The 24,215-nt window shown below is 37.0% G+C and overlaps 1 protein-coding gene across 3 annotated transcripts in view; it reads right to left on the bottom strand.

Annotated features, from left to right (window-relative positions):
- Positions 1-24,215, bottom strand: part of CNTN1 (contactin 1) — a 353,970-nt gene that overhangs the window by 121,505 nt on the left and 208,250 nt on the right. For all 3 annotated transcript variants that reach the window (XM_059402903.1, XM_059402902.1, XM_059402901.1), the window contains 7 exons: positions 22,574-22,669; positions 19,938-20,144; positions 16,661-16,760; positions 16,325-16,506; positions 11,526-11,650; positions 10,752-10,869; positions 4,221-4,371 (listed from right to left, as the gene is read on the bottom strand). In XM_059402903.1, the coding sequence (XP_059258886.1) occupies positions 4,221-4,371; positions 10,752-10,869; positions 11,526-11,650; positions 16,325-16,506; positions 16,661-16,760; positions 19,938-20,144; positions 22,574-22,669 (979 nt within the window). The remainder of the gene's footprint in view (positions 1-4,220; positions 4,372-10,751; positions 10,870-11,525; positions 11,651-16,324; positions 16,507-16,660; positions 16,761-19,937; positions 20,145-22,573; positions 22,670-24,215) is intronic.

Genomic DNA, 24,215 nt, shown 5'->3' with positions numbered 1-24,215 from the left:
TAAGTTTTACACAATTACTTGACCATAAGATTTTTTTAAGATGAAACATCCTAAAGAAAAAAAAAAGAAGAAAAAAGAAATATCCTAGCCTTTGTTTATAATAATTCTTTTTCCCAGCATTGACAAATTGTTTTAGAAAGCCACCTTCACCTGTTTCTTGGTCTACTGCAGTATTTTTCTTTTTTTTAAGAGAGAATCTTTTTTTTTTTTAAAGATTTATTTATTTGACAGAGAGAAATTACAAGTACACTGAGAGGCAGGCAGAGAGAGAGAGAGAAGGAAGCAGGCTCCCTGCTGAGCAGAGAGCCCCATGCGGGACTCGATCCCAGGACCCTGAGATCATGACCTGAGCCGAAGGCAGCGGCTTAACCCACTGAGCCACCCAGGCGCCCTCTTTTTTTTTTTTTTTTAAGATTTTATTTATTTATTTGACAGAGATCACAAGGAGGCAGAGAGGCAGGCAGAGAGAGGGGGGGAAGCAGGCTCCCCACTGAGAACAGAGCCCGATGTCGCTCTATCCCAGGACCCTGAGATCATGACCTGAGTCGAAGGCAGAGGCTTAACCCACTGAGCCACCCAGGCGCCCTACTGCAGTAGTTTTTAACTAGCCTCCTGCTTCACCCTTGCCTGTCTATAGTCTCTTTTCTACATAGCAGCCAAATATGAAGACCTAAGTGACGTAAGTTACACCATGTCACTCTTCTGCTCAGTGACAGCACTCTCCAGCTCAGCTCCCTCCAGGAACTTTCCATCTCACTCAGAGTGAGAGCCACAGTCCTTTGATTCCCTTAGAGGCTGGACAATCTCACAGGGTTTTGTACCTTTAGCAAAGAATTGCTAGATAATTCTGGTTAGTATCGTATGCACCTGTGCACCCATGTGCACACACAAGGCGCAGTGGCTGTCTTGCCACCCTCCATCCCGTCCAGCTTCCATGATTTTCTCTCCTAATATGCATTCCATCAGACATACTTTGGTTTTATGGACTAGCCTATCCTTCCATCTTATTTGTTAACGGTGAAAGCATACTAACTCCAGAGAAGAAAAGAATTTTGGAGATACTCTCACATAAAGGGCGGAGATAAAGATCACTTCAGAACTGATAATAGACCATTGAATATCAAATAACAACTACAAAGACATTCTGTTGTAGAAAGTGTATCATTTAGCCCAAAGTAAAATCATACGATTGAGAAGCTAATTACAATTCAAGGTTTATGTTTCCTCTCTACTGATTGGAAACATCGCAAAACCATTTTATAAGGCAATCAAGTGCTTGTAGTAACTTTGTGATGCGAAACCATTTTTTTGTAATTACATTAATCAGAATGAGATTGCAGTCAGGCTTAAAAAGACAGTTATTCAGGTTACTCCTTGGATATTAGTTTTAAACAGAAATATTTTATTTCTCTAAAAATAATTTATTTGTTGAACTTTTCTTTATGCATGCTATTTTACAACATTTAACTTTATTTTTACATGAAATACCATATCTATTATAAAGTGGTGCTTATAGGGGTGCCTGGGTGGCTCAGTGGGTTAAGCCTCTGCCTTCAGCTCAGATCATGATCTCAGGGTCCTGGAATCAAGTCCCATATCGGGCTCTCTGCACAGCAGGGAGCCTGCTTCCCCCTCTCTCTCTGCCTGCCTCTCTGCCTACTTGTGATCTCTCTCTGTCAAATAAATAAATAAAAAATCTTTAAAAAATTAAAGTGGTTCTTAGAACCTGAATATTAGTGGATTAAAGTAGGGAACAAAAACTGGATTTATAGACTCTTTTGTCAAGAAGTAATACAGTTTGATTCAAAGACTAAAAATATTCTGACAGGATTAAAATAGTAAGATTTTAGGAGCCAGACCTTTCTTTTCCTTTTTTGAACACATGTTGATATTTAGGAATAACAAGTCCATGAAACATGGTTCTGTGAAAACCCTTGGCTGGAGAGGCTCCTAGCATTCCTTGGTCCTCATCAGAGTCAGAGAAGGGTTTTTTTTTTTTTTTTTTTTCATTTAGGGGAGAGAGTTAATGGTGGTGCTAAGGGAGAATGCTGTGCCACAATTTTCTTGCAGGAGTAAGTACCTAGAAATGGGACTACCTTTTGATCATATCTTTGCATTGCTTATTGTCTGATTATTAATGTCTCATCAGAAAATCAAACAAATTAATTCTCCCTTTAACACTGATTCTTCTAGCAACATGTGCTGATGTCTTGAAAACTTAGTCAAGCATATTCCCTGTAAAAGTTAATCTGTTCAGGGAAATAACTGCTGTTCCTGTGTACTCCCTCTCCCCAACCCAACCTGTCTTTGTCCAATACACAGCCATACTTGGGATCCACCTAATCAGAGAACCGTGTTGGGTCGGGTTCATTCCACAAGTTCAAGGTTCAGTTTGGAGATTATCAATATACTGCCAGAAGGCTACTTTAACCTTTCTAACTTTTAAATACATTCAAATAAAGATGATAATACCTATCTTACCTACTTTTTTGGATTGTTGTAAAGAATATCTCTTACATGCTTGAGCTAGAATATACCTTTAATAGGCAAAATCGACATTTTCCTCCTTTATTTACACCTTTAGACCGATTCCATTACTCAAAGATGAGGTTAAAGCCCCCAAGCAAAAAACATTATTAATGGTCTGGATTATTATGTCTCCTCCCTTAAAACTCTTCATTCTCCATTCTCCTCTAAGGACAAACCATACTGGTTTTAGGTCTTACATTCTTCACCATCCTATATTCTCTGCACCAGGCCCTTTGTACATGCTTCTATCACTGCCTGGAATATTCCCTTCTCCCTCACATTCACAGCCCATTTCCTATCCTGACTTTCTTTTCTCCATACTTGAGCACTTTAGTACTATTACCATATCTTCTAGGAAATTTAAAGAAACCATTTGGTGTGGCTTTTAAATAAATACTAGACAAGTCACATGTTTTATGTTTTATCTTAAAACTACCAATGGTCTACTTGTTAGGAAGTAGTTTAATATTTTATCTCCTTAGGGACGTCAGTTTTATGTTTTATCTTAAAGCGGTTAATGGTGTATTTATTAGGAAGATGAGAAATTCCTGTTAATTTAAAAAGATGGGAAGGAATGATTTATTCTTAAAGTCACCTGTATTAAATTTTTTCCTACTGAAATACTTAATAGGCTAACTGCATAAAATTAAAACAAATATAAATGGATACAGAAGGCTGGTGGGGTTAATGTAGAGCATGAAATCAACCATAATCCCTGGCTTGCTAAATGTAACGCAGAGGCTGTGGGGGTGAAGGAAGGTCTCGGAGAAGGGCACAGGCCTTTGGAATGCCAGGCCTGTGTGATCACTCTGCCCTTGGAACGCCTCAGGGAGTTGCCTTTCTTTAGGTTTTCTTGGCCCAAACAGCGGCCCTGGGATCTAAGATGCCCCGTGATCCAAGAGATGTATGAATTGTTTCTTAGGCTACATTTAGCAGAACACGCAGATTAACATATCTTATCTTTCCTGTAAACAGATCCCCCTAGTTTCAGTAAAACCCCTTGTCGCACATCAAGTGCTTGAGAAATAGTGATAAGGGTTTGTGATTATCCAGAAGGATCAGTAAAAGCAGAAGCAAAGAAGAGCGAGGGACCTTTCTGGGCTTTGACCCCTGTGCCTTCTCCTCTCATTCACAGCAACGTTCAGGGTCATCTTTCATCCATCTGTACAGGGATTGTGGCCATTGCCAGCAGAAGGCCTTGCTGCGAGGGGAGAAGTCAGAGATCATATTTTTTTTCTTAAGATTTTATTATTTATTTATTAATTTAGTTGACAGACAGAGATCACAAGTAGGCAGAGAAACAGGCAGGGAGCCTGATGCAGGACTGGATCCCAGGACCCTGAGATCATGACCTGAGCCGAAGGCAGAGGCTTTAACCCACTGAGCCACCCAGGCACCCCCAGAGATCATATTTTATTTGAGATTGTTCATTTTTTTCCTGAGGCCTTTGGCAATTTACCAAAAATTTCTGAGTCTCAATTTTTTAAATTCCTTATAAATTACAGAAGCTTAGAAATTGAACCCTGATGATAACAGATAATAAGAGTAAAGGGTAAGCACCTCTGTTTATCTTAGAATTATGTTATTTTCTGTGGAGAAAAGTTAGGACAACCAACATTTACATTAGTCCTCTTTAAAACGAATTTTGCTGAACAGTAAATTGCAATCAGATTTCTAGTTTTTGAACTGACCTGCTGCTATTGACAAGCCACTCTGTCCCTTTACTCCATGAAAATTTGGGTTTAGGTGCTGCTTTAGGTTTGCATTCAATTATGACCCTTCCTCCTTTAGCAGCCAAGATCTTCTTCTTCATAGGATTCATTTCAAAAGTTGGAGCCAAAGCTAAAAGGAAATAAATTATTATTCTTCTCTTTTACTAAAAAGGAAAAAAAAATTCTTCTATAGCACCTTTTATTCTTTTGATTAATAATCAACAGAAAAGATTAATCTCACCAAATAGTATCAGATATAATGATAGACATTCCCTACCTAGTATCAATATATTTTCCTTTTATTTAATAATATTATTGATGTATATTTTACTTATAAAATTCACATTTTTAATGTACAAATCTTAGTAATAATGGATTATAAATTTTAGTTAAACTCAAATGCTATGTATATATTTACCTTGAGGGTAACATCTAATTTAATTGTTTTGACTCAATTGCACAAGGGAAGTTAAGGGAAATACTGGAGGAATTTGAGCACCATTATTAATACTGACATATATTCATAATAAATACTCTCAACCACACTTTCAGTGAACTGTCCCCAGTATACAAATGTGAGAACTGATATCTGTTATGATTATATAATTTGCCAAAGGTACCACGGCAGTATCAGGTAAGATTCACAATTGAATCAATTTTCTTCTGATTTGTAAGCATGCTCTCTTCATTAAACAATGATTCCTCCTTCATCATGCAATATTTCTTGAGCACGAACTGTGTACAGACACTGAAATACCAAAATAAAAAGATTTCTGCCTTCACACCTACCTGCAAACAGCTAGGGCAGTGATGGATGCAAATCACTGAGGGAAACAGGCTACCACTAGAGCTTCCCCTTACATCAAAGCACAGAGCAATAGTTATGAGAATAGGATACAGAGTCTCATAAAAGATTACTTCACTGATGACACGTTCTCTCTTTCTTAAGGTCTCCTACACCTGCCTCATTTCATAACCTCCTTGTATTTTAGCAGGCTTCGGGGGGATCCCATCCGTTTGTTTTGCACGTCCAATCATCTGTATATAACTGTGTCCTTTGGGGAGGCGTTTCTAGGCTCAAGTGTATCTTCATCCAGATGTTGACTCTTCAACCTCTAGTCTGTGATTCTCAAATTCTGTTTGTGCATAAAAATAATCTGATGATCTGGATAAAATGTTGATTAAGTAGGCCTGGGATGAACCTGAGATTCAGCACTTCTAACAAGCTCCCAGGTGTTGCTTTTGCTGCTGCTGCTGCTCTGTGGGACACACTTTTTAATGGCAAGGATTTAATTTATCCCATTGTTCCTTTAGTCTGAGTTTTGCTGACAACAAATAAATACATAACCAACCAACTTGTGTTGTACACCTAACACAGTGTGTGGTATTTTGTATAGTCTCAATAGATACTTTGGGTGACATACTCCCCATCAAATATGAGAGAAAATCTAATGGGATTATATTTTTTAATCTAAATTCATCTAGAAATGAGAATTTTTCTTGAGTCAGTTAAGTTTTAATGAAATACCTGATACTTAACTAATATTTGAATTTATAGTGACAGAATCTAGACCATGTTCTTACATATTTTAGAAGCAGTAAAAAATAAGGGAATATTTTCCTCCCAACTAAGAAGAGGACATGAATTTTTTTATTTCTTTCATCCTTTACTGTGCCTATTCAAATAATAGTATCTTGTGTAGAAAGTTCCCCCAAAATGCTTGGTGGATGAATAAATGAATTATCTAGATAATGAAAGAAAAGAGAGAGAGCAATCAACACTCTCTCTAATGGTAGTAAACAAAAATAAATGGAAACAAATATAAAGATGCCCAGAAACATTGCTCTCAGGCTGAAAATGCTGAGCACGAACTGTTTTAATTACTACAGTAATAGTCATTAACTGACTACAAGATTTTGTGCTTGAATATGGAGTGATCTTTCAGCCTAAGAAATTTAATTTTCATGTAATTTTGTAATGTATGATGATAAACAAATTTTTATAAAAAACAGAATATTAATATTGGGGGAAGCATTTAAAGTCACCTCATATCTTGTATGAGTCAAAATGATTTTGTTGCACCTCATACCAAAGTAATACAGCATGAAGCCTAAACCTGAATGTTTGCTTGATACCCAAATAAACTAGGTTAAATATATTAGCAAGGAATTTTTACTTTGTGGGGAAGAAATGGAATATGATCCTCAACATTATAGTAAGAGGCAGGGAAAATCAAAATTAAGAAGGCCTCAGCTCTCTTTTTATTTTTATTTATTTACTTTCAGAGAGAGAGAAAGAGAGAGAGAGCCAGCACTAGCAGGGAGGGGCAGAGGGAGTAGGAAAGAGAATCTCAAGCAGACTCCATATTCAGTGCAGAGCCTGACATGGGGTACGATCTCAGGACCCTGAGATCATGATCTGGGCAGAAATGAAGAGTCTGACGCCTAACCCAATGATCCACCCAGGGGCCCCAGCCTCAACTTTTTTTAAAAGGTAATTTTTAAAATATTTTCTTGCAATTATCTCATTTCCTTTTATATTCTTTTAGCGTCACTCAGTTTGTAGTGGTAACAATGTTCTAAAGAATTCCCCTTTGGTGTAGCAATAATAAAACAGGCCATACTGAGTCACTGCTTTATCTTTTTGGTAATATTTTTGATTGTAAAAGAGAAAGCCTGGCTACCTAGATTCATAGGACTAAAGCTGATGACAGCTACTTTAAATAAAGTGAAAGCAATGTAATACAGTAAGAACTTAATTAAAGCAGGTGTAATGAACGTAAGGAGGATGTGGGATTTATGGAGTAACACTGAGAAATTAGATGTAATAGGAAGAAAGGATGCAGTGTATGCTGTCATTCTATAGAACAGAATTTTTCAGGAGGCCATGTGAATGCGGAGGAAAGGGAATGCATTTAGCTTCAGGCTCACTAAACATGGGTTATCTGTGAGATTACCCAATGAAGATTTCAATTAGGAAGCTTTATGTTGAGCTTAAAGCTGAGGATAAAAACCTGGGCCATTGATATAAATTAAGGAATCACTGATAATTAATGGGAGAAGAAGAAATTATCCAGGATTTTTAAAAATTTGAAAATAATAATAATTTAGGAATAATAATATAGAATATGTGAAAAAAGGGAGGAAGAGGATAGAATGGAACCAGAGCAGGAACTCTGCCAGGGAGCAAGATTTCTAACTGAGCAGAGAAAGGGATAAAGAGGAGAAAATGACAGTGATTGAGAATAAATCATCTGGGAAGTGTGAAAGCATGGAGTCACCAAAGACAAAGGTGCAGAGAATTCAAGAATAAAACATGAAGAAGAAGCAGCGTGAGAAATACGAACGCATGTATGCCCATGGAGAAGAGATTCCTGTCCGTATCAAGTCAGTGCAAGGGAGAAGAGATGAAGATGGGGCAGAGATAAAGGGGTTACAGGCATCCCTCAAGATATTGTAGGTTAGGTTCCAGACCACCCCTGTAAACGAATATCACAATAAATGAGTAAAATGAGATTTTTGTTTTTTGTGTTTTTTTGTTGTTTACCAGTACCTGCAAAAGTTATGTTTACACTACTATATAGTCTATTAAGTGTGCAGTGGCTTTATGTCTAAAAAAAACCCAACGTACCTACCTTAATTTAAAAATGCTTTATTGCTAAAAAATGTTAACCATCATACGAGCTTTCAGCGAGTCATCACTTTTTTGCTGGTAGACGATCTTGCCTCCATGCTGGTGGCTGCTGACTGATCAGGTGGTGGTTGCTGAAGGTTGGGGTGTCTGTGGCCATTTCTTAAACTAAGACGACTTTGAAGTTTTCCCCATTGATGGATTATTCCTTTCATGAAAGATTTCTCTGCAGCATTTTACCCACAATTGAACTTCTTTCAAAATTGAAGTCGATCCTCCCAAACCCTACTGCTATTTTATAACCAAACTTGATGTAATATTTTAATTCCTTTGTTGTCATTTCAATAATCTTCACAAAATCTTCACCAAGAATTATGCTACATTTAATCTTCCCCATGCTCTGAATGTTTTGTTGCCATCCAGCAAAGCCTGGACAACAGCACATCTGTTGACAGCATAGTTTACTGAGTATTTTAAGCCCTCTGTTGAGAAAAACTGCTCAGGAAAAAAAAAAAAAATGCTTTCTTTCAAAATATTCCTGCTCCTTGACACGGCTCCTGGTCACCCAAGAACTCTGACGGAGCCGTGCATGAGATTAATGTTCTTTTCATGGCTGCTAACACAACATTCATTCTGAAACCCATGGATCAAGGAGCAATTTTGACTTTCAAGTTTTATTATTTAAGAACTACATTTCATAAGGCTCTAGGTGTCACAGATGTTGAATTTTGTAATGCATCCAAGCAAAGTAAATTGAAAAACTTCTGAAAATGACTCTCTCTTCTAAATACCACGAAGAACATTCAGGATTCATGGGAAGATATGAAAATATAAACACAGGCAGGAATTTCGAAGTTGATTCCAACCCTCATAGATGACTTTGAGGGGTTCAAGTCTTCTGTGGAGGAAGTAACAATAGATTTGGTGGAAATAGCAAGAAAACTAGAATTAGAAGTGGAGCGTGAGGATGTGACTGACTTTCATAAAATTAAAATTAAGAAGGCCTCAGTTATCTTTTGATTTTTATTTATTTTCTTTTAGAGAGAGAGAGAAAGAGAGAGAGAGAGAGAGCCAGCACTAGCAGAAAGATACAGAATGAGTAGGAAGAATAATTGTCTTTTTAAGATTTTATTTATTTATTTGACAGAGAGAGAGCTCACAAGTAGGCAGAGAGGCAAGCAGAGAGAGAGGAGAAGCAGGCTCCCCGCTGAGCAAAAAGCCCAATGTGGGGTTTGATCCCGGGACTTTGAGATCATGACCTGAGCGGAAGGCAGAGGCTTAACCCACTGAGTCACCCAGGCGCCCCAGGAAAGAGAATATTAAGCAGAGTCCAAATTCAGAGGGCTTAAAATACTCAGTAAACTGTTGTCAACAGGTGTGCTGTCCTCCAGGCTTTGCTGGATGGCAACAAAACATTCAGAGCACAGGCAGATTAAATGTAGCATAATTCTTAATGGCCCTAGGATTTTCAGAATGGCGAATGAGCACTGGCTTCAACTTAAAGTCACCAGCTGCATTAGCCCCCAACAAGAGCGTTAGCCTTTTCTTCTACAGCTTTCTTACCCCGCTCAGCCTTCACGGAGTTAGAGTTAGAGCCTTGCTTTGGATTAAGCTCTGGTTTAAGGGAATGCTGTGGCTGGACTGATCTCCTCAGACCACTAAACTTTCTCCATATCAGCAATAAGACTGTTCTGCTTTCTTATCATTCATGTGTTCCCTGGAATAACACTTTAATCCCCAAAACTGTACTTTTGCATTCACAACTTGGCTAACTGCTTAGTACCGGGGGCCTAGCTTTCAGCCTCTCTAAGCTTTTGATATTCCTTCCTCACTAGCTTAATCATTTCTAGCTTTTGCGTGAGAGTGAGAGATGTCTCTTTCACTTGAACACTTCGAGGGCATTGGCCCAAAGTCAATACTGTTGTGCCTCAGAGAACAGGGAGGACCAAGGTGAGGGAGAGAGATGGGGGAAAGGCCAGTCGGTGAGGCAATCAGAACACACACATTTATTGATTAAGTTCACTATCTTATACAAGTGTGGTTCATGGTGACTGAAAACAATTACAATAGTAATATCAAAGACCAACGATCATATCAACATACCAAATATGGTAATGAAAACGTTTGAAATCTTGTGACACAGAGACACATGTAAGCAAATGCTGTTGGATATACAGCCTCAATAGACTAGCTTGATGCAGGGTTGGCACAAACTTTTAATTTGTAAAAATGCAGTTCTTTAAAGTGCCGTCATAGGAGGTACGCCTATTTTTGGAAAGGAAATGCTTATTCCTCTGGATGGAGAATATGAAAGGATGAGTGTAGTAAAGATTCAGATACTTTGTAATGAGGGGTGGGAAGTTGAAGTATTTTATTTCAAAGGGTTTCAATTTTCATGGAGGAGTAAGAAAGCAATACCAAAGTGGGAGTCAGGTTGGAGTAGAAAGCTTGAGGAAAACTAAATTAAAATTAAAGATTTTAAATAGCAATTTCAGGTCATGAGATCCAAAGAATACGAAAACTAGCAAGTGTTCAAGACCCATCTGAGCATCAATCATGGCAATGTGATTTTCAAGCAGTATTTAAGAGCTCAGACATAGGAGAAACAAGACTTGTAAAAACTAGCATGTGTAAAGTTTGCTTAAAATTTTTTTGAGACTATCACACTCCATGTTGCCTCTAATTTGTTTGCTGTTCTCTAATGAAAGAAATATATATATATAAAACAGTAATGTCATCCTGTCCCAAACCCCATTTCGAAAGTTTTTAACTTTAGTAATTCAAGAAATAATCAAATATGATCTTCAGAAACCCTGGGATCATGGTTGAAGGTGTTGCTTTCCTTGTGGAAGTTAACAGAAACTAGGAAGGATACTGACCCAAGATCTTCAGCTCCGCGTTTGCATAAATGGCTCCATGTGTGTTTTCAGCTATGCACTGGTACATGCCAGCATTTTCAAAAGTCACATCATACAGTCTCAATTCCCCTTTATGATACTGAAAAGAACACAAAGTAAAATACATTTCCTTGATAAACTTTAATATAAACGTTTTATTTAGGTTTGGCCTCATTTGACTTTTAATTTGATACATTATTTGGCCCCCGCTGTTAACTAAGTCAAAGACAGTAGGCTTTTCACGGCATGGGAAAGTAAAACCCACTTACCATGCCCAGTGGCTCTTGTTCTAGTCATCCTACTGAGTTGAGAGTCCACTGTTTCCCTCCTGGCCCAGCTGAGAGATTACAGAGAGAAGGTAGAGAAAGGCCCCACTGCTGCCACTTGTCCCCAGGGCTAAAGGTAGAACCTTCCCTCTTACCTCTGTTTCTGTGGGGTCAGGGAAACAGTGGCCAAAAAAAGAGGACAATATCAGGTAGTAGAGATGGATGAGTAGGAAGAAGGGTAAAATGTGGAACAAAGGGGAAAATAAGGAGAGAGAAAGAGAGAGAGAAGGTAGACATAAGATTGCAGAAAGTTGATTAAGCTGAAGATAGTTTAATGCTCACTTTTTTGTTTGCCTTCTTCAGAGATTTTTTTTTTTTTTTTTAAATATCAGGGACCAGGTACCCTTACTCTGTTGAATTTATCCCAGGACCCCTGGAAATGTTGCCTGAACATGGATTTAAGAACTGCACAACAGCCGAACATACATACCGCATATCCATTTTTCAGCCATCGGATCGTAGGGATGGGCTTCCCTGTGGCCACACAAGGCCAGTAGAGATCACTGCCTATATCCACCTCTGTGTCATTGATATGTTCTACCCACTCAGGAAATGCTGAAAAGTAAAGAATATTGTAAATGTCAAATGAAAATCTCAACACTCAAAATAATCTCAAGAATACAAATATTACATTTAGCCGACATTCTGGAGAATACATCAGATATCAAATACACCATAAAATCAGTATTAGAGCCTAGGTCTGCAGGTAAACTTTATCCTACACTGTTATAACATGAAGTAACTATAACTAAATTCATAATTTTTTTCTTTGTGAACCATGTTTGTTAGAAAGTTAATTCATGAATAACAAAAAAAACCTGATCTTTTTCTTATAACTTAAATCTTTCAAAATGACAATTAAGGTTTTGAAGAATTATGTCTTCATTGACTATGACACTATGTCTTCCCCTTTGAATAAAGAATAACATGTTTTTTCCATTCTCTCAGGTATCCTTTTTTTGATAGAACTCTCATCTAGCAGCCACTGTCACATCTTACTGTAGGATTAGAAAAATGACTTAATCACTTAAGTATTCTTTCAATATTAGAAACTACATACAGTATACAGTAGTATAATTGCTGAAATTTATTGCTTGAGTGAAATCGATGATCTGATTTTCTGGTACCTAAAGAAAAATACTAGTATTTCCCAAAAGAAAATATATTTCTGGAGAGCAGGCAAATGAACAATGTGATAATCTTTTTGAGCATTTAAGTTATTTAAGTTAAATTCTTTAAATAAATGCAGGCAAGCAAATTAACATAAAATAAAGAAGGAGGTAGGAGGAGAGAATCCTGAGTAGAGGGAGTATTTTATTTTCTTTGAAAAAGAAAACTTTGATGTATACATTTTATGACAAAATAACATATATAACATAGAAAGTAGTGCATATAAATAAAAAGAACATAAAATGTTTCTATGATCTCACTGAAACCCATCAACATTATATGTATATATATACTCATAGTACTATAATCTGATATAGTATATTTTCAGTTTTCATTACATTTTTTTAAAGTAGATAGTTATAAAAATTAAATATTGATATGAATACTATGTTAATTGATAGAGGTTTTATTATGTACACAATCTTGGCAATAAAACAGGAATATGAGCACCTTCCCAGCCTTGGCCTCAGGTAACACAAAATATCACATTGAAAAATACAATGAGAAGACTAAATAATTGAATCCATTTGATACATTCTATCTATGATTTAATTATGTAAACTTCTGGGAGTTTGATTAGACCAAAAGAGAAAAAGTAAGTGCCCTTAATTAGTAAAGGAGAAATAATAGCTCCCTTAATAATATTCCCTTATAAATATCTGCTCTGTCACCTTGTTTCTTCTAAGGAATTAGATATTAGATAGTTTGGAACTCTGTTAAGAACCTGGAATGCAGTTTTCTTAAGATGTATGAATCAAAACAGATTTGTAAGCTCTAGGAACCTGGTAGAGTGACAGCTTTATCTAACAAATGTAAGAGTCTAACCAGAATTTTCCTCACGTAAGGAGGCCATCCATGCATATTCTATATGTACCAAGTGAATTCTATTGGTGTACTTAATGCACAAGTCTGGAGTTCAGAGGAGGTGCCTGGGTCAGAATTTTTAGGGTGTAGAGCCTAATTAAAGCCTGGATGATGGATGAAATCCTAAAAGTTGTGAATTAAATCAAGAAGACTTTCAGAGACAAACCCTGATTGCTCCCATGTTTGGAGGGCATGGAGTGAGGAGGAAAATGCAAGCAGTATACAAGGACATTAGCAAAGTGTAGGTTCCAGATACCAAGCACAGAAGGGGAATGGTGGAGGAGTGCATGGTCCATGGTGGTGACTGCTGCTGTTGGATCAAGTAAGATACAGCTGAGAAGTGCCATCCACTTCAGGATCATGATGTTATTGGGGGTCATGGGAAGAAAGATTCCAGCAGAGAAGTAGGGATGAAAATTAAATAAGAGTGCTTTTAAAAAAGAAGAAACATGGAAAACAACACTTCTAGAAAGTATAGGTTAAATCTGTCAATATTTCTATTACCTTTTGGGGAAATAAAAAGAAGGGAAACAGAGTAGCAGGCAGAGTTAAGAAGGAAGAACAAGGGCCACTGTACACTGATGGAAATGATCCAGTGAAGAAAAAAGATTGCTTTTGCTGTCAGGAGAGGGAATCGCTGGAACAACAGTAAGTGGGAGGGTATAATCAAGCAGAGTGATATAATCAAGCAGTGTTGACCTCAGACAGCAGCTGAATCCATAGCAACAAGAGACAGGGTTAAAGATGCCAACATTGGGTAGATGTGGGGTAGGAGCTTGTGGAAGTTCTAATTTGAACTTTCATTTTCTCTGTGAAAGAAGAAGCTATGTTATCAGTTGAGCATAAGATTGGAGGTGGAGGTATTACGGGTTGAAAGGAAATTGTGAAAGCATGAGAAGATCATCCAAAAGAGTGGGATAAGTGGACCTAAGTGGACCTTGGGAATTGTAGTATAATTCTTGGGCAACACTAAAGACCCACTTGAAGCTAATGATCATTAATTTAAAATGAACTAATCAGTGTACTAGTGTTTATCTCAAGTCATACTCAAGTTCCTGGGTTCAGGCACTGCTAGGCAGAGAGCTAGGTTTTTCCAGGGTTAGCTTTTTATAAAGGTAGTAAGACAAAGTAGAGGCTGGTGAGTGCACTAGGATGGTATGCAGGGGAATAGTAATGACTGATCAGATTTAGAGAAGAGACAAGTAGGGGTCAGGGGACGTGAAGGAAAGTTAAACCTTTGATAGATTAATTGATTTTAGTTCCTGGTAGTCTCAGGGTATTAGAGAAACTGAACTAGAAAAAGAAGAGGTAGAGGTTAGTGAAGAAATATGTGAGATTGAGATTCTAAAGGGATTATACTTTTTGGGAACAATGAGGTCTAAAGTGTGGTGGTGGGAGTGGGCTGCTGAGGTAGACTGAGGTATCAAGATCATTAGAGAAGAGGAGTTCAATGGAACTGAGAGGCAAAACTACCAAAAAAAAAATAATAATCATAGTCTAACTTGATTCTGATGTCACAAAGAATGTCAAGAGTAATGTTTTAGTTTGTAAGACCTGCCAAGAGTAAAAACTTTAAAGAAACAAGGGGGGGTGGTCCAGATAGATTTTTCACCGGATATTTAAAGGAAAGAAGGTAGATAGCCTAGAAATGGCATGAGGAACAAGAAAAGCAGTTATATTATAAGCCAAAGGGGATGAGAGCTGTGGAAGATAAATTAATGACTACTTGAGAGGAATCAGTGTCTCTAAGGGAGAACCATGTAGAAGAGTAGAAGTTATGTAGAAGTGAAGAATATAGGGGATTGTGACAATGCAGACTGTGTGTTGTCGAAAGCACGGTGCAAAGGTTTCAGAAATTGGGGATGGGGAAGAGATGGAGACAGAGCAGGACACATGCAGAGCTGTGTGGGTGTTAAAGTCCAGGCAAGGAGGGAGGCCCAGAGGCCGTGGCTTTCTAGGCGAAAAGAAACAAACAGGGAAAAGGCGAGATGAGCCTAATCCTGCTGGATACTATGAAATGATGGTGGTGAGGTTGCATCTTGTAGGCCACTGGAGGCACTTATTTCCTGCCTGTGTAGACAGAGGCCCGGGCGGCGGCCATAACCTGGCTCCTCATTCTGGTATTCCAGTTTGGCTAGGCATCACCTCCCATTTTTCCTATCATCCATCTTCTCAGTATGGCTAAGGTATCCCTCACCACGTGTCGATATCCTGTGTAAATTTCCATAGTACATTCCCAATTTTCTTTATTACTATGTATGTTTCTTTTGTGTGCATATGCATGTGTGTGAAAGTGTATCTCATTTCTTGTGTATGCTTATATAAATTTGGAGGTTTTGGGTAGAGTATGAATACAGTATGAATACCTCAAGGACAGAAACAATGTTTCTCTTATCTGTTTCTCCTTGCTCCAGTCATAGTGTGTGCCTCTAAGTCGACACTCATTGTAGGCTTAGCCTTTAAATGAATGGTCTCATTGAAACCTTGGACATTTACTCAATTGTGATCTACACGTTTTATATTGTGGAACATTATAAAAATTATTTCAGTCTGAAAGGTTTCAAGTATGCCCTGAAAAACAACATTCCACTCTCCTAAATATAAGTTTATTTCAACATGTCTGAGCCAAATACTTGTGTTAAGAAAATTGTGTCCAAAAAAAAAAAAAAAAAAGTTTCCTTAGAGTGGTGGTTCTCAGACTGTGGATCCTGGTCTGGTAGCATTAGTATCTCCTAGGACCTTATTAGAAATAAAAATCTTCGACCCCAAATTGAACTTGTAACTCAGAAACTCTGGGAACCAACCATCTGTGTTTTAACAAGTCCTCCAGGTGATCTTGAAACATATACAAGTTTGCAAGCCAGTGGCTTGGACCAACTCATAATGCATAGTTTCTTCTACAGATAAAAAGGTATTGGAAAAAAAAAGAAGAATGAAGGGAATATGCAAGTTACATTAATTGTATTTTCTGAAAATTATCAAGGACACTCCAAGAATCCATTGATGCTAGTATGATGGTAATAGTATAAGCCATATTTGAGACTTAATTAGACATAAGATAGATTTTTTTTTGTATAATGTACTATACATCACTGTTTTTAAACTATTATTCATTATATACTCACCTTTCAAGTATGGAAATGGCTACAAGTAAGATATTGATGCAATGTATAAAAATGGAAACAACATGTCTACCTTGAACATAAATTCTTGCCTGGTGTTTATCCTTTCCTCTGTTGTTCTCAGCCTCACATTCATATGTGCCTTCATCTTCCAGCTGGATGTTGAAGATCTTGAGGACAGCCCCAGAGGTGCTGATCTCAGCAGTACTTGGCATTGGTTCTAGGACCTTCCGCCAACGGATATCAGGAACAGGACTTGAAATAGGAAATAACAAAAGCTAAGTGTCCACATTTCAAAGTCAATTACTTTGTTAGTATATGCCTAAACAATTACATCATTTATTTCCTAAAATGGTACAAAAATTAATATATTTCTACATATACTAATAAAAAGTATAAGAATACTTACTTGCCAAGTGCAAAACACTCTAATGTCACATTTTGGCCCATCAGTGCATATATGTCCTTGAACTGAACTACGATATCAGCAGGATATGGTTTTGTTGTTCCTAATATTAAGAAAAATACAACCATCCATTAATGATTAGGCACAATAAATAGAGTTTTTTAAAAATAATGTGACTTTTATAGAATTACTTCAATATGCAAAGCATTTCTCTGTATAAGCACTGGAAAATACCTGATCATAACACAATACACAGATGTGTTTATGCACAGTATGTATATAGCATAAATTTCATCAAGCATTTCCAATCATATTGGCTCATTCTGACAGTTCTGTAACTAATCTGACTCAGTACACCAAAAAAATCCAAGATGTCTCTAGAGAGCATCAAACATGTGTAAAACATTGTGCCAGGTGCTACATGGGACTCAGAAGAGAAACAAGAAAGCAAATGAGGGTGAAGAAACGAAGGAAGAGAGAAGAGAGGAAAAGAAAGAGGACAGGCAGGAAAAGAAGGAGAATAGAAGAAAGATGTGCACGTGGAGGCACATGCAAAAGGGAAATGAGTTGAAAAGAGGGGAGGAGAAAGGGAAAGAAGAATGCTTATTCAGAGACTGGGCTCATCAATATAGTTCCTTTATTGAGTTCATTGAGCACATCTCTGCTGCAAGGTCTATTTCTCCCTTAATCTTATAGGGGAAAAACAGGCACAGAAAGGTGAAATACATGAAGATTACAGCATGAATAGGTACTTTAGACTGTATGATACCTAAGAGACAAATAGATACACTATGTCCTAAAATACAAGCCAAAATGAAAATAAATAGTCTTAAAGAGTGGCAGCTAAGAAAGACTACTGAATATGCAGGGGCTATGGGAATTTCAGGCAAAAAGGGCATGTGACTTCACCAGACCAGCTCAGGCTGAGGAAACAGTATATTATGACAAAGCTCCAGAAGCAAGAAGGGGATTTTTTTTTTTTTTTTTTTTTTTAGGTCTAGGAATTTAAGTGATGTCAAAGTATATGTAGTTGAAGATGATTTGAACCTATTATCTAGAAGGCTTGAAACTATGACATCAAACATTTTGAGGCTGATTTTCTCAGTGAGTAACCACTGGTGGGTTTTGGTAAGAGAAGTAATATGAATATCACCTTTGGTTTAAGTAGAAAGACTTGTCAGAAGTTTCAGAGAATGGGGCATGGAGAAGAGAAATACAGAAGAAAGTCTAAGGGAAGCTAGGTCATTACTTCTTGCAAAGCAGGTGGGGGTTTTGAGCAGTGGGAACAAAAAGGAAAGAACCGATCCAAGTTGAATTTGAGAGGCAGAATCAGCAAGACTCTCCATTGGGTCAATGTTTTCTTGAGGGGTAGATCAAAGATCCTATTCATCAGAATCACCTGGGATGGTTGCTGAACCTACAAATTCCTGAGTCACATTACAGACCGGCTGAATCAGTGTTTCTGGGTTCCAAATTTCTGCAAATTTCCCAAATGCTTAAATACTAACTGGGGACCACTGAATTAGCTGTCTGGAGGATGAGGAGAAGAGAGTATATGATTAAAAATGCTATCCTGAGTTAGAAACATGACAGTATCACCAAATGAGACAAAGAACACCAGAAGTTTTAGAGATGACAGATGTGTCTGGAACATCTTGAGCTTAACATCCTGAGAACCTTCTGTATGACACGTCCCCGAGGTAGATAGAATTCAGTCTTAAAGAGAAAAGTTTTGGAGATAAGAATGTGGAGTCATCTCCACAAGGGTACTGTTGAAAAGGTTTAAGTTGGTGAGAATATCTGGAAAAGGATTAGAGAGAAATATAAGAAGGAGGAGGAAGTGGGGAAGGATCCTGAGGCGGGTGGGAGATAAGGGAATGGTAGGAGTTGGGAAAATTAGGAAAAGAAAGAAGAGTTCAAGAGAGGAAGAGATCAACAGGGTCAAAGTTTATAGAGAATCAGAACTGAAAATTGTTCTTTGGATTTAGCAAATAAGAAGTCATCAAGATTGTTTGTATTGAATACAAAAGAATACACAGAGGGAAAGTTATGGAGGAGGGTTTAAAGAGTCAGAAAAAAAGCAGAAAATAAATGATATAGGGAAGTCCATAAATCAATCAAATGTTAAATGAACCAGTGCAACTAGAGGAATTAGCTAGAATACGAGGAGAAACTCTTCCTTCACACAGAAAATAGTAAAAAATAAATAGAGAGATGAATTTCTCGGGTACAGTAGGAAAGAAACTTGAGGAAGTTTTACATGATGACTCCTTGTAATTCTATAAAGTAGTGGATGAGAGCATCTCCCAAGGTTGTGGAGAGACAAAAGAGCCGGAAGTCAAAAAATATTTATTGAATTCCAACCACATGACCATAATCGAGGAGAATAGTAAAAATGGAATCACAGTGGTATGATGATATTTTCCCCACTGTAATCACCTACTTAGAGTGGAGGCAGGAACCAAACCTAACTCTGTGAACAACAAAGCCCAGTATTTCTTCAGTAAGCCTGAAACCACTGATATGAGTGGTAACAGCAGGACTGTGATAAAAACAATGTGAAGTAGGCAAATATATTGAAATCTGATTCTCTTAGGAAGAGAATGCATTTAAAAAGGAAAGTAGTTCAATTGGAATCTTGGAAGCCATTCAGGCCCGCCAGTGGCCATCAGATATGATGTACTATATGTTAGTTAACAACGTAATAAAAAAAGATAATAATAAAAAATAAATATAATGAAATAAAACATCTACATAAATGCATAAATAAAAGAATATTATGAAATACAAAACAAATATGGTACCTATGCTACTTACTCATAGTAGAAAGGCAATTTATATACTTATTTGCTTTATCTAAATAGTTCTTTAAAAATATCAAAAGAATACAACTGCATGTGTTTCCCCAATTCTGTAATCACTATAGTTTCTATTGATCTAATCATTTGTTCTTTCATGAAGTTACTTTGGATATGGAAAAAAGCAGAGGCCAGTGATTCCCCCTGTAATTAATATATGGATATTTGGCTAATAAATCAGAACCCTATGTATTCTCTGAACTAGAAGAAACCAGTCCAAACTCAACCAACTTGGGTGCTTTTATCATGTAAATCTCTATCAGAAAAAGTAAGGAATGACCAAGACTTTCAAAGTGGATGTCTTCTGTTTGCCCTGACTGAAGAGCTAGCTAGTCTTTCCTCTGGATATTTCTTTTCCTCACTATAAGGGCTCCATGAGCAGACAACCTGCAAAAACACTGTGTAACAAACAAGATACTTACGTTCAGGTAGTGGAATGAGTGGGATAAATTTGCTGAACACGCTCTTTGTAATAGAAGGACTGGATACAAAGCAGGAATAATTGCCTTTGTCTGAGGCCTCAACATTTGCAATGTAGAGATTTCCATTTGTCTGAGACACAAATCTTCGTTTATCCATTGTGATAAATACAGGAAATTCATTTAGAAGCCAGCGGTAGCTAAGATCATCTGGGAGGAAACATTGTCTTCTAAATATTAAATTCTTCTTCAAAAGCAAAAAATTTTATTTTCCAGGAACAAGCTAGGGCATAATCTAATCTAGGCTATTGTAGAACAAATGTTGGAAGTAGACCAAGACAAATAGTGCAAATGTTCCAAAAGCTACCATATTTTGAGTGAATATAAGCATGGTGCTAAGCAATTATATTTATCTTTCTCTCTCAATTATTTTATGACCTATTAATATTCTAAATTCCATTTCATTGATAAAACTCAGAGCAGTTAAATGTTTTGCTTAGAATTTTATAATTGGTAAGTAGAATTGGGATTTTTACTCTAGGTCTGATAATTCCCAAACTCATGATCCATTTTCCTTACTGCATTAAAAAAAAAAAAAAAAAAGTTGGCTAGCCACAGTATCATTATATCTTTTTTCCTTTTATACTCCTATTTTGAATTATAGATTTAGAATTTCCCCAAAGTCTTTCATTAAAACACTAGCCAGACCCATCTTTCCATAACTTAAGCAATGTCGTGTGACTCCTTCTTGTCAAAGCCCTCCAAAGTAAATCTCACTAAAGTTAAAGCCAGTATAATTACTACGAAATATAAAGTCCTATGTGATATGGCTCTTGTAACTCTCCAGTTTCATTTCCTATTACCTTCTGTCTTATGCACTCTATTCCAGCCCCTCTGGCTTCCTTGGTCTTCCTTGGTAGTTGCATTTCATGCCTTTGATGCATCTGCCTGCTACATCTTCCCCTCACACATCTGCGCTGTTAGCGTCTTCTTTTCCTTCAGGCCTTTATTCAAAGTTACCTTCACAGCTTTGTCCTTGATAAAAGTTCAACCAGCCCTTTAACACTGACTCTTCTCCCTTCCCTGCACAAGTTTTTCTTCCTAGTGCTTACCTACCAATATCTAAGCATAATATACCTGTTACCTATGTATCTTGTATATTGGCTGTCTCTGCCGGTAGCAAATCTCTGAGGGCAGGTGAATCTTGTGTATCACTCACTGAGGTATTCTTGTGGTACAGACAGTGCTTAATTGGGTAACAAGTGCTCGCAAGAAAATTGTTGAATGAATGAGCGATGAAATGAAGCACATCTAGTGCTGAATGTAGTCAAATGTGGTCGTCGGCTATTTATGATCATTTATTTCATTTGTGGGAAATGCTGTGGAGATGAGGTGATCTTTCCCCCATAGTTTTAGCAGTTCTTCAAAGAAAAAGACTATTCTCTCACTGAAATGTTGTTACATCATGACATTTTGAATTCTATGCTTCTCCTATACTTACATTGAATAGTCCTTCTGTTTTATTGGAGAGAAAATGACTGACATTTGATATATAAACAACCAGAATTTATATACATATAATTTGGAATAGAATACATATAGATGTATGTATATAATTATATACATAAGCATATATTTTATGATATGCATTATACATTTACATATGTTCACCTCTCTATATATCATCAATATATTCCATACAAAATGATTTGTAACATCCTGTTCTTTATGGGGTCTTTAAAGTCAAATTTATGACATAATATTAGAACCCTAAGAATATAAGACATTATTTTTTCATTGTGAAAAGTAGTATTTACATATTATTTCAAGAATATATTTGATAAAACAAGTGAAAATTAATGAACATATATAAGGTGCTTATTTTTTTTTTAAATTTCATCCATTTATCTGAGAGACAGAGATCACAAGTAGGCAGAGAGGCAGGCAGAGAGAGAAGAGGAAGTAGGCTCCCTGCTGAGCCGAGAGCCCCATTCTAGAACCCAGGGACCATGACCTGAGCTAAAGGCAGAGGCTTTAAGGCGCTGAGCCACTCAGGCACCCCAGGTGCTTATCTTTTAATTAGCACTTCAGTGGCATTTATTTTAGCCATATCAAATTACAGGAAACATATTCAAAAGTGGAACCTTGCTACAGATCACACTTAATTTAACCCCTTTCTAAACTGGATGATTATTCTTGTAGCTAGATGCTCCTAAATAGATTAATAATATATTATGTCTTTATCTTTTTCTAGCATTTTTATAATTCACAGAATATTGTAGGTGTAATAATTTTAATGAAATGATGGACTAATTATATATCACTCCTTGGCACTGTTCTATTCTAAAAATAATTTGTAAAAAATCTATCATATTTTCTCCTGTATAAGAGGAATGTTAATGAGGACACAATCTAATATATATGTTGTTTATAAACCAAAATGATTACAGATTTTTGGAATTAGGGCCAAGTGACTAAAGAGCCTGGAAGTGTCTCTAACCATTTGAAAGCAGTGCGTTACAAGGTTTAGGCAAATCTTGAGTCTTATTTCATCATAAATGTACCATTATTGTTAAGAAAATTAAAATGTAGCCATTCATTGAATAAATGCATATAGTCACAGAGGAACTTAAATTTACCTGGAAAATGGTACGGAGGATCGCAGAGAAGCACCATTCCCTTCCCTTCCTTCACCCTGACCTCAGGACGCTCCTCAGGTGGGAAAGGGTCAAGATCTAACATGAAGACCAAAAGGAAAATATTCACTTTCTAGTCAATAGAAAAAGATTTTCATGAAATTTTATCTTTCATCTACTAACTCCCTTTTGGATGTGACACTTCTCAGCTGGTTTGGTGGAACCTATGAAAATCAATTCCCTATTTTCCCATGGTGGCATTTGCATGTACTTCAGGACTTCTGTGGTAAACGCCCCTGATGGAAATCGGTAGCAGCCTGCATAAGTATCTGACAACCCTAAAAATTACAATATCCTCAACTTTTTCTTCAGGTTTAGGAGGAATCTCAGTAAGGGTATCTGGAAATACAATGGGATTAGGCAAAACCAGGAATCTACCAAAGAAGAAAGTAGGGAGGAGTGACTTGGAGGAACAGACTCATTTGAAAAGTATATTTCTCTTCCTGAGGAATGACTTGAATGTGGTGAAAGAATAAGGATGCAAAGTAGGATCTGACTTTTTTGGGTGAATGTCACCAATTTTTTTCTCCTTTTCAAATTCTGAGTTTTCCTTACTCTCATTTCCTTTATTCTTGTCTGTTTATTTAGAATTCACTTTTTGCTTGGTTTCATGATACTCTACTATTTGATTCTTCATTTGCTTCACTGGTGCTCACTCTGCTTCAGCCCTGCCTTACCTCCTATCTCTTCTCTGTGATCAGTACTCAAATTATAGAATCAGATTTTTACTTCTCTCAATATATTTATATCTCTGAAAAGTCATCATTCTAATTGTTACCTTTTTGCAGAGAGGTTTTCAGATCTCCATCTCTAATCCTGATGCTTCGCTTGAACACCACCCCATACCCAAATACTTGGCTGACATTTCAACAGCAATAACTTAATGTCATCACAACCTCTGCATGTGAAGACATCATTTCACTGCTTCCTCCCAACCTTGAAATTGGTTTTACTTGTTCCCATTCCATTTTTTAAAGAGAGCAGAATGTTTCTGCTCTTTCATTCAACTTTCCTTTAAAAAATACTTAGGACCTTTTTTTTTCTTCAGTGCAATGTAATCTATTATTTCTTCAAGGATTGTGTATATTTATTTACATTCACATTGTCACCACATTAATTGAATCTGACTGCTCACTCCTTGCTGGTAATCACTGCCACATGGGTTCTCTTAAAACATCTCTTAAATTGCATCCTGTAATTCATTTTGCAAAAGATTTATGTGCTGACTTATAAAATTGCATACGGGAGATCGTCTAGTCCAACTCCTCTTTCAATGCACAATGTTCTTCTAGAATTGCTTCTAACTTTAAGTTTAGCACAAGATTTCTGAAAAAAAAATTTTAAGATTTTTATTTATTTATTTGTGTGTGTGTGTGTGTGTGTGTGAGAGAGAGAGAGAGAGAGCACAAGCACACAAAGGCAGAGAGAGAAGTAGGCTCCCACTGAGCAGAGAGCCCAATGTGGGACTCGATCCCAGGACACTGGGATCATGACCTGAGCCAAAGGCAGTGGCTTAACCAACTGAGCCACCCAGGCGTCCCTGTCATAAAATATATATATATATATATATATATATATATGACAG

Source organism: Mustela nigripes, chromosome 6, assembly GCF_022355385.1.
Source record: "Mustela nigripes isolate SB6536 chromosome 6, MUSNIG.SB6536, whole genome shotgun sequence".
In the NCBI taxonomy this organism is placed as follows: domain Eukaryota; kingdom Metazoa; phylum Chordata; class Mammalia; order Carnivora; family Mustelidae; genus Mustela; species Mustela nigripes.
Note: the sequence above shows the minus strand (reverse complement) of the source record. Positions and strands in the feature narration are given on the sequence as shown.